Raw genomic sequence first — 12558 nt, 5'->3', positions numbered from 1 at the left:
AATTAGCAAACAAAACACAATCAAAATATATAATTTTCAAATATAAACTATTAGGTGGAGTGACACTACCTAGAATTCTATTATATTCCAACTGCCATAGGTGAGGTATCATTTTTTTTGGCTTTGATGTAGTCTCTTCTTTCCCATTGAAAAGATTTTTTTTGGCACTTTGATATTTATGATTTATGTGGAGGAAGTGTCTATTCTTACCAAACACTTGCTTTCTTAAACTTTTGGAATGACAAGATTTCATCTTTGGACCACACATTAGACATGCAATTTCTCCCTTTGTTTGAAGACCTACAAGATAACAGTACAATTGGATTAAATATGTTCATTTTTGAAATTAGTATTATCATGTACAAGTAGATTTCAGCACAAAATACCCCATAAATGTGTCAACACATCATAAATTGTCCACACAAGCATTGCATGGAAAATAAATTACCTTTTTCCAATTTTTCTAGAGATATCATACATAGTGAAACTATTCCATAACACCAACAACTCATTGATAAGTGGTTCAATATATACATTCATATCTTTCACTTAGTACTTACCTAGTTGAATGAACAACATCAGATAATTATTGTGGTCATTTCACTCTAAGACTTAAAATTACATGCAAGTAAAAATAAAATAATAAAATACCTGGAACAATCATTTCCAACATAATGTGCTCGCTCTTTATTGACATCCATAGATGAAGGTTATTGTTGATAATAAAAACAAGCCACACCAAATAAACAGATCTCATATCTACAAATGGATTGACACCATTAGTTGCCAGAGAAAGCCTAAGATTTTGAGGTTCTTCTTTAAAGTGTGGCCACTTTTCCTCTATGTCCACAAATGCTGAACCATCCACATGCATTCAAATAATGTCATCTTGAATTCTATTACATGCATGGTAATCCATAAATTATGCCAAGCTACTGCACTTGAATAATTATTTAAGACGTGTAATAATGGGGATGTAATGAAGAACCTTGTGAGACACCTTTTTTGTCACTTGATCATTTCAATATTTTCTCATATGACATTCAGGGCATTCTGTTGCATTTGTGTGTTCTTTATGATAAATTACATGATCTTTAGGACAATCATCTATTGATTAATACTCCATTCTAATATATTTCATAGTGGCACATAATTCTTGATATGAGCAAGCGAGAACATTTGATGCTGGTAAGAAATAGTAACCTATTAATCTAGAGAAAAGATATGTCATTAGTATAAACAATATTAATAGTACATATTTCATCTTTTATAGACTATAATGACATATATCACAAACCTTAGCATACATGACATTGTGATGTTAGATAAACCATTCATAACCTTGAAATTCACCAACAACAATATAATAGAGAGAAGAGTTGAATGGGTTCCTTCGTAAAGGGTTGTGTTTTCCTTCTCAAGTAGAGGTATATCATGGATGGCCTCAATGTCATCCTCATCATAATCATCATCATCATTAGCAGTAGCAAAAACAACATGAGTACCAAATGTGTCATGGATCAATGCATTCATACCATCATCTTCAAATGTTTTTTCTCGCACATGATTATCATCTTCCATAGGATCACGATCTTCTCCTTCAATGCTCACACCTCCATGTTCCTCCATATTAACACCTCCATGTTGCTTCATATTCAAACCTCCATGTTTCTCCAAGATGTGGTGGTCCATATCATGTACTACCCTAGGGAGATTGACCTATATAAAAATGATGATAATATAACCCCCATTCCACAATTCATATCTAAATTAATTGCGGAAAAAATATAACAAACAACTTACGAATGGAGGATAATCAATTTTCCCTTTAGTGTGACCATTCTCCCTACAATGTCTCTTAGCTATTTTGTTTTTTATTCTTCTTTCTGCTACAACACTTGCAAGGACAATAACATTTGTCATCAGCTTCTCTTGGAAAGTTAGACAATAATTTAGTGATTGTCTCCCTATTTTGATCAAATTACCTTCTATTATCTGACATGATCCTTCTTCATAGGAATAACTTATTCTTGCATCCTTATAAAGTTGGTTGTACTTAATATTTATATCTACACATATGGTTTTGAAAGAAAATGTTGGTGTATTTAATGTGTATATCTGCAAAAATATTGGACATGTTGTACTTAATGTTTATATCTGTACACATGGTTTTGAAAGAAAAATTTGGTGTAATTAATGTGTATAACTATAAAATTATTAGACATGTTTTACATAATATTTATATCTACACATATGGGTTTGAAAGAAAAATCTAGTGTAATTAATGTGTATATCTACAAAAATATTAGACATGTACTTAATGTTTACACCTGCACATATGATTTTGAAAGAAAAAATTGTTGTAATTAATGTGCATATCTATAAAAATATTGGACATGTTGTACTTAATGTTTATATTTGCACATATGGTTTTGAAAGAAAAATTTGGTATATTTATGCCTCTTCAGTTTGATTTTGTTCAAGGGAAGCCCATTAATGGTAATAGAAAACAAGAATACATTTTCTAAGAGTTTACAAATTTTCAACAAAATTAATGTTTTACAAGAAAATGCACTTGAAGAACTGTTAGCTTAGATGAAAGAAAGTGGTATTGAAACAATACAAAAAAATCTTGACATGAGAGATTCGCAAGTGAGCATGTTGACCAATCTTGAAAACTTGAATGCTGAAATGAAAGAAATCAAGGATCAAACACCTATGCCAGAGTTACAACACAACCTGAAGTTGATTTTAGATATGGTAGAGGAAGATATTTAGAATTTTGATCAAAATTTAAGGCACAAGAGAGAGTCTATGGCAATATACTAGAAGGAGAAGGAATGGCTTCAGAAAGAGACTACACGACATAAACAACAAGTACACAACATAAAGGATAATATGGGAGCACTATGTAGAATCTAGGAAAGTGTTGTGATAGGTACTATGAATTGGAATGAATTTCATGTGTCTTTGAGAATTTACAATCCAAATATTGGGAGGGCTAAATTTATGAAATTTGTCATGTAGTGCATCTACATTTTCTTTGTCATTGCTAATAAGAGTGTTTCAAGGTTGGGAACCACTTCACGATCCTTTGCATGGTTTAGAGGTAATGTCACTATAGTAGAGGCTTCTATAAGGGAATGATCCTTGTGATTATGAAATTTACATAGAATTAAAACTTACTTCTTCAACTCCTTACACTCAACTCTTCACTAAAGTTATTCTTCCAGTGAGAATGCAAATTTTCAAATAATTTTAGTGAGAATACAAATGTAAATTAAAGAAAGATAGGTGGGGACGTCTATTTGGTATGAAAGAGATGTTTCCACCCCTTTTTATGATCAAAAGAAAGATGCCCCATAAGGCTAAAGTTAAATTCAAGCGCTAAATACAACAATTTTATGATTAGGGATGAAATGGATTGGGGGAATTTAAAATAATAATGCAAGTTGAATGATTCAAATAAACATAATTAAGCAGTTTTGGAAAATACACACTAACAAAAATAAATAAAAACTTGTAATAACAATAATTTAAAAGCTGAAAATATTAACCTTTATACTAAATTTGAAGTTTTTCCAAGTGTAGCAAAATGTCTTACACATTCTAGTTTAGGCAAGAAAATGGGCTAGTCATTTTGTTGCTAAGGAATTTGCCAAAAAAATTGACTAGCTAAAATCTCACAAGTCTAACCTTTATGAATCTATTATGAAATTTACACCAACATATAAAAATATTAAGGGGGAATGGAACCCCTATCTAGGAATCAACCTCGAAAATGAAATAAGATTGTAGAAAACCAAATCCCAAGGTAAATATTAGATCTACCTTGCTAACTGCTAATGGGTTGGGCTATTATTATATGTCCCCATTACATTCACTTTTATAGCCATGTTAGAGAGGTGATCTCACCTAGTTCATCCTCATGACTTTGAATTCTTTAATCACGATCTTGGGTGCTCAAATTATTGTAGAAGACATTCGTGCCTTAGGGCCCTATTTGATCATCATTTGAAATGGCTTCAATGTCAACCACAAAATGTCTCTCAATATGTTGTTCATTAATTTCATTAGAGGGGTAATCCATCCATCTCTTTCTTGTTTTGAAATAAGGGTGAGTACCATGAACTTGAACTTCTTGTTGTCTCTGATTCAGTCACAACTTGAGAAGCCATTTTTCCTTTTGACCTTAATTTCTTTCAAGGTGGCCCCTTGTCGTCTATCTCCTTCCTTGTCATTTATATTTTTTGTAACTCCTTGTCACTCCCTCCATTATTATTATTGTTTTGGACTTGTTATTTTATTGAAAATTTAGATAGTTGTTCACATGATTCCTCATTTGGTTCTTCTAAATCTCTCATTAGTTCAAGCTTGGCATGCAAGTGATGCATTTGCATATGCAATTTTATCACCCTGGAAAACTGTATTTGATCCTACTAGCTGAGAACAATTGATTGTTCATTTTATTGTACCTAGTATGATGATAGTTCTATAGGAATTTTTAATTATCCTAGCTAATCAACAACAAGACCAATGTAACTAGGTTATGACTTGTTTCTTTCTAAAAATATTTGCTATGATATGTTTTTGTAAAATTTCTTGTGAACTCTACCCATTTTTCCTTATCTACATTACTTTTGTGTAGGATCTTGAGCTAAGTCACTTAGCATGGGTTGAGTGAGTTTTATTGTCTTATTATTTTAATTTTGGAATATGTATGTAGCTGAATAAATTTATCTATTGTGCTAATATGTAATAAGAACCTTAAAAAAGATCTCTTTGTATATATAAAGACTACAAGTTGTGAAATTTATCATGTATTGCATCTTCATTTGCTTTGTCATTGTTTATAACAGGGTTGGGAACTACTTTAACATCATTTGCATCATTTAGAGGTAATTTCATTGTAGAAAAGGTGTTTGCAAGGGAATGAACCTTGTGATTATGGCAATTACACAAAAACAAAAGGGAGCAAAGGGACCCTAAACCTATGCTACATTTTCTGGAGACATGGGCAAAGTTACTACATGCTTCACTACTTCATAACATTTTGGATCATATAATGATGCCCAAATTAAGAACAACAATAGATACCTAGGATCCTCATAGGGAGGCTATGCCAATACATGCATGCTTACGTCATTGGCTTCCATTGTTGGGCTAGTGTATGAAGCCTTTATATCCAACCCTTTGTTATAAGTTGGGGAAAGCACTTCATGCCCTGCATGAAAGTGATGTAGCTACATATGCAATTTTATCACTTTGAAAAACTATATTTGATCCTACTAGTTGGCAACAACTGACTGTTTGTTTTATTGTACCTAATTTGATGATTGTTTCCATAGGAATTTGTAATCAACTAGCTAGTCAACAACTAGACCAATTTAAAAGGGTTATTGCTTGTTTCTTTCTAAAAATATATGCTATGATATGTTTTTGTAGAATTTCTTGTGAACTCTACCCATTTTTCCTGGTCTGCATTATTTTTATGTAGGATCTTGAGCTAAGTCACTTTTTTTTTTTTTTTTGGAAAAAATAGGGTTAAAAACTTTATTGAAACTTAGAACAGCTGAGTACAAAACAACAAAGGGCCAAAGCCCTAGGAACTACTAGAGATTATAGAAAGAACAAGAACGAGAACTTCATTCCCCAACACCACTTTCATCTTCAACAAGAATCCTCTCCAAATCCTGAAATAGCTCATAGGGAAACTACTCCCACTCATCAATCCTCCGGCCATCATTATCTTTTGACGCCCATTTAGCTAGACAATTAGCTGCCCTATTCCATTCCCTTAGAATATGGGTAAAAGACACCGAATCCATTACAGAGCTAACCTGTAATATCTATTGCACTAACATAGATAGTTGCCAACTAACTTCAGACATCTTCCTCTAAAGGAGCAAATTAACCAGTACTTGAGAGTCAGCTTCACAAATCATCTTCTGCCACCCTAGGGCATAAGCTCACTTCAAAGCATATAGGATAGCCAAGCCTTCCATCCTATTAATAGTCTACACTCCCTCATTAGCTGAGAAGATAAAGACCACAGATCCAGAAGAATCCCTACCAATCCCACCGATCCTAGCCGGACCAGGATTACCCCTAGAATAACCATCCGTGTTAATTTTTAGAAAGTTGGTAGGAGGGGGAAGCCATTTCCCCATCCTTTGAACTCTATGTTTCACACGCCTACCTCTCCCGATGCAAGCTAAGGCTGGAGATATCCCTTGTATACCAAACCTATTAACTATCTCTGCATCACCTTTCTCTAGTAGCAAAATAATCTCACTCTTAGCTTTCACAGTTTCCTATACCATTCCCATAATTCTAATCCAAACCTATTGAATCTCCAATTGTTCACCCCGAAAGATTCTATGATTCCTTTCCAACCAAACTTGTCATAGCAAAAAGATAGGGCTAGCATAGTAGACATCCTACAAGAAGGGAGCCGAGGAAGGGGGCCTTCCCAATCTCATCCAAAGCTTATCCAGGGAGGATGCATGAAAGCACTGACTCTTCCAGATATCCCACCAGAAGTGCCATAATTGCAGTGTGAATAGGAAACTAAAGAATAAATGTGGAGAATCTTCCTCCCCCCCACCACATAGGACACACCTTGAAGGGCCAGAAAAGCCCCTCTTCTGAATATTGTCCCAGGTCAAGCATCTATTCCAAGCCAAAGTCTAAGAAAGGAAATTACATTTTGGCCAAGAGAAATTATTCCAGACTTTCTTCCACCAATGGACTTCCCCCCCAACAAATTGCTGGCAAAGCAGCACCTGATAACCAGAAGACATAGTGTATGTGCCTTTGGGATTAGGGGACCAGGCCAACACATCACTATCCATAAGGGTGCTACAACTATGACCCGAAAGAATGTTATGAAGCTCAGCACACTCAGCCTCCAACCCAAAAATAGGCCACTCCCTTGAAGTCTTCCATCTTGCTTCCACCACCTTCCTTTGAAGGGAAAATGACTTAAAGTCACACACCCTAGTCCAACCAGCTTCGCAAAACATCTGTGCCAATATACTCAAGTGAGGATATTGGGAAACTATGGGCGAGTAGCCATCCCAAGAATCATGCTAGAACTGTGCCTCTGTCCCACTCTTAAAAATCTAGAAGAGATCGCCCTTAATAAGTGTAGCCCCCTTCTTGAGAGTATTCCAAATCGTCGAGCCTTTCCCTACCAAGCTATATTGAGGGATATCTTGCTGGGGGATCCCAAAAAAGTACTTGTGAGACAAGATCCTAGCACACACCAGATCTTGTTCCACACACCATGGCCAATATAGTTTAGCTACTAGAGTAGTACCAGAAAGCAATGATTGTCGTAATCCAAGACCACCAAATCTTTTAGGACTACAAACAGTCTCCCACTTAATAAGGCTCCACTTAGTTGATGACAAATTACCAGCCCATAAAAATTGTCTGGCTAAGGAATCAAGGCTCTTAACAAAGCTCATCGGCACCACTTGAATCAAACACCTATAAAGAGGAAGAGCCTACACCACAGATTGAATTAACTGGACCCGACCAGCAAAGGACAACCAACGATGAGTCCAGTGGTTCACTTTTGACATTAAACTTATCCATAATAACCTTCCAAGAATCCCTAGATTGCCTACTAGTAGAGATGGGAATCCCAAGGTAAAGCAAAGGAAGACTTCCAATTTGGAACCTGAGTATATGAGAAATTCTTTGTTGAATTGAAGGCGGAGTGTTGAAGAAAAAAATTGAAGACTTGCCCTCATTAATTAACTAACCGAAAGCAGCAAGGTAGACATCCAGAACTCTATGCAAGTTAGAGGCCTCCCTAATAGTAGCCAAACCCATCAAAGTTGTATCATCCACAAACTATAGGTGAGACTGAACAGGAATACCCCCTCCCCACTGCTAGCCCTGAATAAAGCCTCCTGCAACATTCCTTTTAATCAACCTTCCCAAACCTTCCACCAAAAGAAGAAACAAATAAGGAGAAAGAGGGTCACCCTACCGCAAACCCCAAGAGGTTCCAAAGAGGTTAGAATGCTCCCCATTAATTAAAATTGAGAAGGAAGTCGAACCCACACAACTCATAACCCAACAAATCCATTCCTCCTCAAAACCAAAGGCACCAAAAACCTTCTAAAGGAAGGACCAACGAACTCTGTCATACGCCTTGGCCATATCCAGCTTCATGAACATAGCCTTGGCTTTGGAACTAGCCATGGAATGGATAGTCTCAGTAGCCACCACCACCCCATCCAAATTCTAATGACCTTTCACAAAGCCACTTTTCTCTTCGTAGATTAGCACTATAAGCCACTTTTTTAACCTTTCAGCAATCAATTTAGATATAATTTTATAAGTTACATTGCAAAGAGAAATAGGGAAAAATTGACTTAACCGATTAATCCCCTCCCCCTTGGGAATGAGTGCCAAGAAGGTAGAGTTCAGGGCCCAGAGCATTTTCTTATTCTTCTGGGATTCTTGGACAACTGCCAATAAATCAAACTTGATAATGTCCCAAAATTCCTGGAAGAACTAAATTGGGAAACTGTCTAGATTAGGAGCCTTACCTTTTTTCATCTGAAAAACAATTTTTTCTAACTCCTCCAAAGTTATGACACTCATAATATTTTGTTTCATTTCCAAAAAAAATCAAAGAAGGAATACAGGAAAGGACCTAGGCCTCTACAACAAAGTCTCCCTGTGCATCCTCTCTAAATAAAGAAGCAAAATAGTGCAACACTTCATTAGCGATACCCTGAGTAGAGGAAATAACCTCCCCCCTATCAGTCACCAAAGATGAAATAGCATTACCATGTTGTCTGGCTTTCACTGAATTGAAAAATAAGGTAGTGTTCTTGTCTCCCTCGTGAAGCCACTCAATCCAAGATTTCTATTTCCAAAAGATATCCTCTCTCAAATCCCATTCCTCCAATGCTTTTAAATCTTTGGCTTCTTCTCACAAAAAATACTCAGACACTCCCTCCTCCCTAATCAATCTGGTAATACCACTCAACTCCACTTGAGCTTCATGTTTTGCCTGGTAAATGTTTCTGAAGCATTGTCAATTCCACCGTTTGAGCCAGTACTTAACATACTAGAGAAGCTTAGCAAAAAAATACATTGCTATACCAAAAGCCAGCCTACCAACTTTCCACCATTCGGCAACACAACGATAGAGGTCCGAGTCATGAAGCCACATAAGCTGGAACTTAAAAGGTGGCTTTTGAGGCAAGTGAGCTGAAGAAATGACAAGCTTTATTGTCCAATGATCTAAGCCTCTCCAATCTAATATCTCAAAACTAGAAGACCACAATCCACCCACCCAAAAATAGGAAACCATGAAGCGGTCTTAGCATTCAACAATGCACCTATCACCCTCCCTTCTATTATTCCAAGTCAAACGGCCATTTTTAGGCTTGATATCCACAAGATTGAGTGTTGAGATATTATTTTGAAGCAAGAAAGAAGATGGATCCAGTCTTGTATTACCTCCTCATTTTTTCGTGAGATCAAGAATAACATTAAAGTCCCCAGCAAGAATCCATGGCAAGTAAGGAAATAAACTAAGAACCAAAAAAATATTATTCCAATCAAGGAGCTTACCTTAGAAGTCAATAGGAGCATACACATTTGAAAAAAGGACAGATTCCCCCAACTCAGTGCACAGAGCAACCAAGGATAAGGAGAACTTAAAGGAAATCTAGGACACAAGATGGATCTTTTGTGGGTTCCAGAGACATGCCACACCCCCCAAAGATCCCTGAGCTCCAATACACTAACATAGACCATTCCTCCATAGCTTAGATGCAATACTCATCATGCATTCCATAGAAACCTTAGTCTCCTAAAGGAAGAGAACATCAGGAGAATGACTCCTCACTAATTCTCAAATAACCTTTTGTCTAGGGCCACTGTTCAAGCCCCTTACATTCCATGAAATAACTATCATTTCAAAGGAGCCAAAAAGTGGAAATCCAAGGTCTTCACAGAACCTAAATCCACCAACGTCTCCCCTATCATCTTAATCTTCTCTAGGTCCTTCTTTTGTCCCATCTTAACATTTTTCTCTAAGACCCCTTTCTTACCATCTTTTTGAAGAATGCCCAGATGAGGAGAAGATTTACCTCGCTTATCTGAATCTGGAGCTGCAGTCCATGTAGGAATAGAAACATTCTCTACCCCCTATCCCAATTCAACATTTGGCTCTAATATCATCTGAACCCCTGTCTGCCCATCTGTGACCATAGGCATGGTAGGCTCCACATGAGAATCAACAAGAGGAATGGATGAAATAGTCTCCATTCTAGAATCCCCTACATGTTGATCCTCAATAATTAATCCAAGATTAACTTCTGGCTAACCCAATTCATCCAAGATCTCGAACCTATTAAAGGTATCTTCTTCCTGTTGCTCCCTTAGAGTCTGCTTCTAGCCTCTGTTCTGATTTCGAGCCTTAACCTAAACAAAGCCCTCAGCATCCTTCCCCTCCCCACCAATAGGCTTCTTCACTTTGTCGACACCAGCAATATCATGAGGAGGAGGCAAAAGTTGTTGTTCCATTGACTTGGCCTTTGGGCATCTTCTCACAAGATGGCCATATTCATGACAAAGGCAACATCGAAAAGAAAGGGTCTCATAATCCAGTTGTTGCACCTAGGAATGTGAGCCCGCACACATCTCCACTGCATCAGGTAGTGGTCTACTCAAATCAAGTTTTACACAAATTTGAGCAAAATTCATAACTTTCTTCCCCAAGGTTTGTGATGAAGGACCCACCGGCTTCCCGAGCATCGATGAAAGCATATGGAGAACATCATCATGAAAGCATTCTATAGGAAATCTGGGTAACTGAACCCACACTGGAACCCAATTTAGAAGCTCCTCAGAAGGATTATATCCTGCATGCCATGGTTTGATGAATAGTCCTACTTGGTTATAAAAATAGGGTCCACCCTCAAAAACCCTATTCCGATTAGCCATACAAAGAAAAGTTACCATGAAAAAATTGTTTGCTAGCAGTGTAACCTCCATTTTTCCCTCTAGTTCTTACACTTCCTGAGCCTAGTTCTCTAGAAATTGGAGAGAAACTCTTAAACCTAGGAACTTGTAATACAATGAATGTTTAGAGTAATATTCAACATCTTCAGCAATCATTTCAAAGGGAATTACCAGTTTGGGTCTATCTTTGCATCTTTCAAGACATCCATTAATCTTTGTGATCTGAGATCCCACAGGTGAGCCTGGATCTGTAGCCCCTATACTTTAAGAGAAGAGGGCATTTTCAAAAACCCTTGCATCCTGACCTGGCATATTCATACCCACTATTTCTTGAAATTTTGTACCAAGCATCACCCTAGACGGCTCTCCCTTGGCCATTAACCCACCCAGCCTTGGACACCCCACAACAATGGGATCTGTCTGGGCCCAACATAGCCCCGACCCATCACAATAGCACTGCGATCAGATCATAGATGTTGCACAAATTCGTAGGCAAAAAAGGTGAGAATAGAGGCGTCAAACATAGATGCAATACCCCCTCACGCATACACAGGTCAAAAAAACTATCTCATCACAGAATAGTGACCAGAAAAGGATAACTAGAACCATTGATAGCAGAAAAATGACTCCCCCCCCCCACACACACTCGATCAACCACTCCCCTCCTACACAGTCGCAGTCATAGAAAAAAGGAGCTAGGGCACAACTTCCCTAGCTCGACAACGAGTTGCAGACACCATCCATCCTCCTCCGCATTCTATTCCTATCGAGCTAAGTCACTTAGTACAAATTGAGTGATTTTTATTATTTTATTATTTGGATTTTGGAATATGAATGAAATTCGATTAATTTTGTTGTTGTGAGCTAATATGTAATAAGCATCTTAAAAAAGATCTCTCTGTATATATAAAGCGATACATGTTTAGAAGGAAAAATAAAGACATAAATTTTTAGAAGGAAAAGAAAAGAACATTTAACATAGGTATTTCTTCTCCCCTTGAAGAAAATCCTAGAGTAAGGTCATGAAGATCACAAGGGCACAACATGACAAAAAAGTCATAGAGGAAGGGCACAACAATGAAATCATAGAGAAAAGGCACAACAATGAAATGCAGACATCACAACAAAAAAATTCAAGAGAGAGGGTAGGACAATGAAATGTAGATATCACAACAATAAAATACACTGATCACAAGGGCATGAAAACATTCAGAGCTCTCCATCCCCATTCAAAGCTCTCCACACTCTTTTGTGTGAGACTCTCGATAATCAAAATGAATGGGGAATGATTTATGTCATGTTTTCATTTTTTTTAATACTCACACAGGTGTCACAATTACAACACCAATATTGGTATTTCAATGATGTTGGGGAAACTTGTAAAAAAAAACATGACAATCACCACAAATAACAAACCCATCAAAAATTCTCATTGCAAGTTAACTCCAAATGTTGTAGTGTAGGGTGGGGTAAGTGTAAAGTCAATATCCAAATGAGGTTAAGTTTGACTAGGGGGAACAAAGGGAGATGCATTCCCACTATGGTCTACAACTATGGGAA

General features: G+C 37.0%; 1 protein-coding gene across 1 annotated transcript; it reads right to left on the bottom strand.

Annotated features, from left to right (window-relative positions):
- Window positions 1–6017: 6017 nt before the first annotated feature.
- Window positions 6018–10302, bottom strand: LOC149559950 (uncharacterized). The gene is made up of 6 exons (XM_089827522.1): window positions 10222–10302; window positions 10086–10145; window positions 7269–7511; window positions 6786–7025; window positions 6622–6672; window positions 6018–6314 (listed from the first exon to the last, which is right to left on the bottom strand). Exons 1-6 carry the CDS (start codon window positions 10300–10302, stop codon window positions 6018–6020), a joined length of 972 nt encoding a protein of 323 aa, XP_089683648.1.
- Window positions 10303–12558: the final 2256 nt, after the last annotated feature.

Source organism: Cupressus sempervirens, chromosome 4 (assembly GCF_028749045.1).
Source record: "Cupressus sempervirens isolate cs-2001-9-10 chromosome 4, ASM2874904v1, whole genome shotgun sequence".
Lineage (NCBI taxonomy): Eukaryota > Viridiplantae > Streptophyta > Pinopsida > Cupressales > Cupressaceae > Cupressus > Cupressus sempervirens.
The sequence above is the reverse complement of the archived record's forward strand: the minus strand, read 5'-3'. Positions and strand labels throughout refer to the sequence as shown.

Excerpts from the sequence above, each read along its gene's own strand:
- LOC149559950 (XM_089827522.1), bottom strand. The coding sequence starts at position 10,302 with ATGGAGACTATTTCATCCATTCCTCTTGTTGATTCTCATGTGGAGCCT. Across the intron at positions 10,146-10,221 it reads TCACAGATGGGCAGACAGGG|CTCCAGATTCAGATAAGCGA; the intron begins GTTCAGATGATA and ends CATGGACTGCAG. Across the intron at positions 6,315-6,621 it reads GGCTTTTCTGGCCCTTCAAG|GAAACTGTGAAAGCTAAGAG; the intron begins GTGTGTCCTATG and ends GGAATGGTATAG.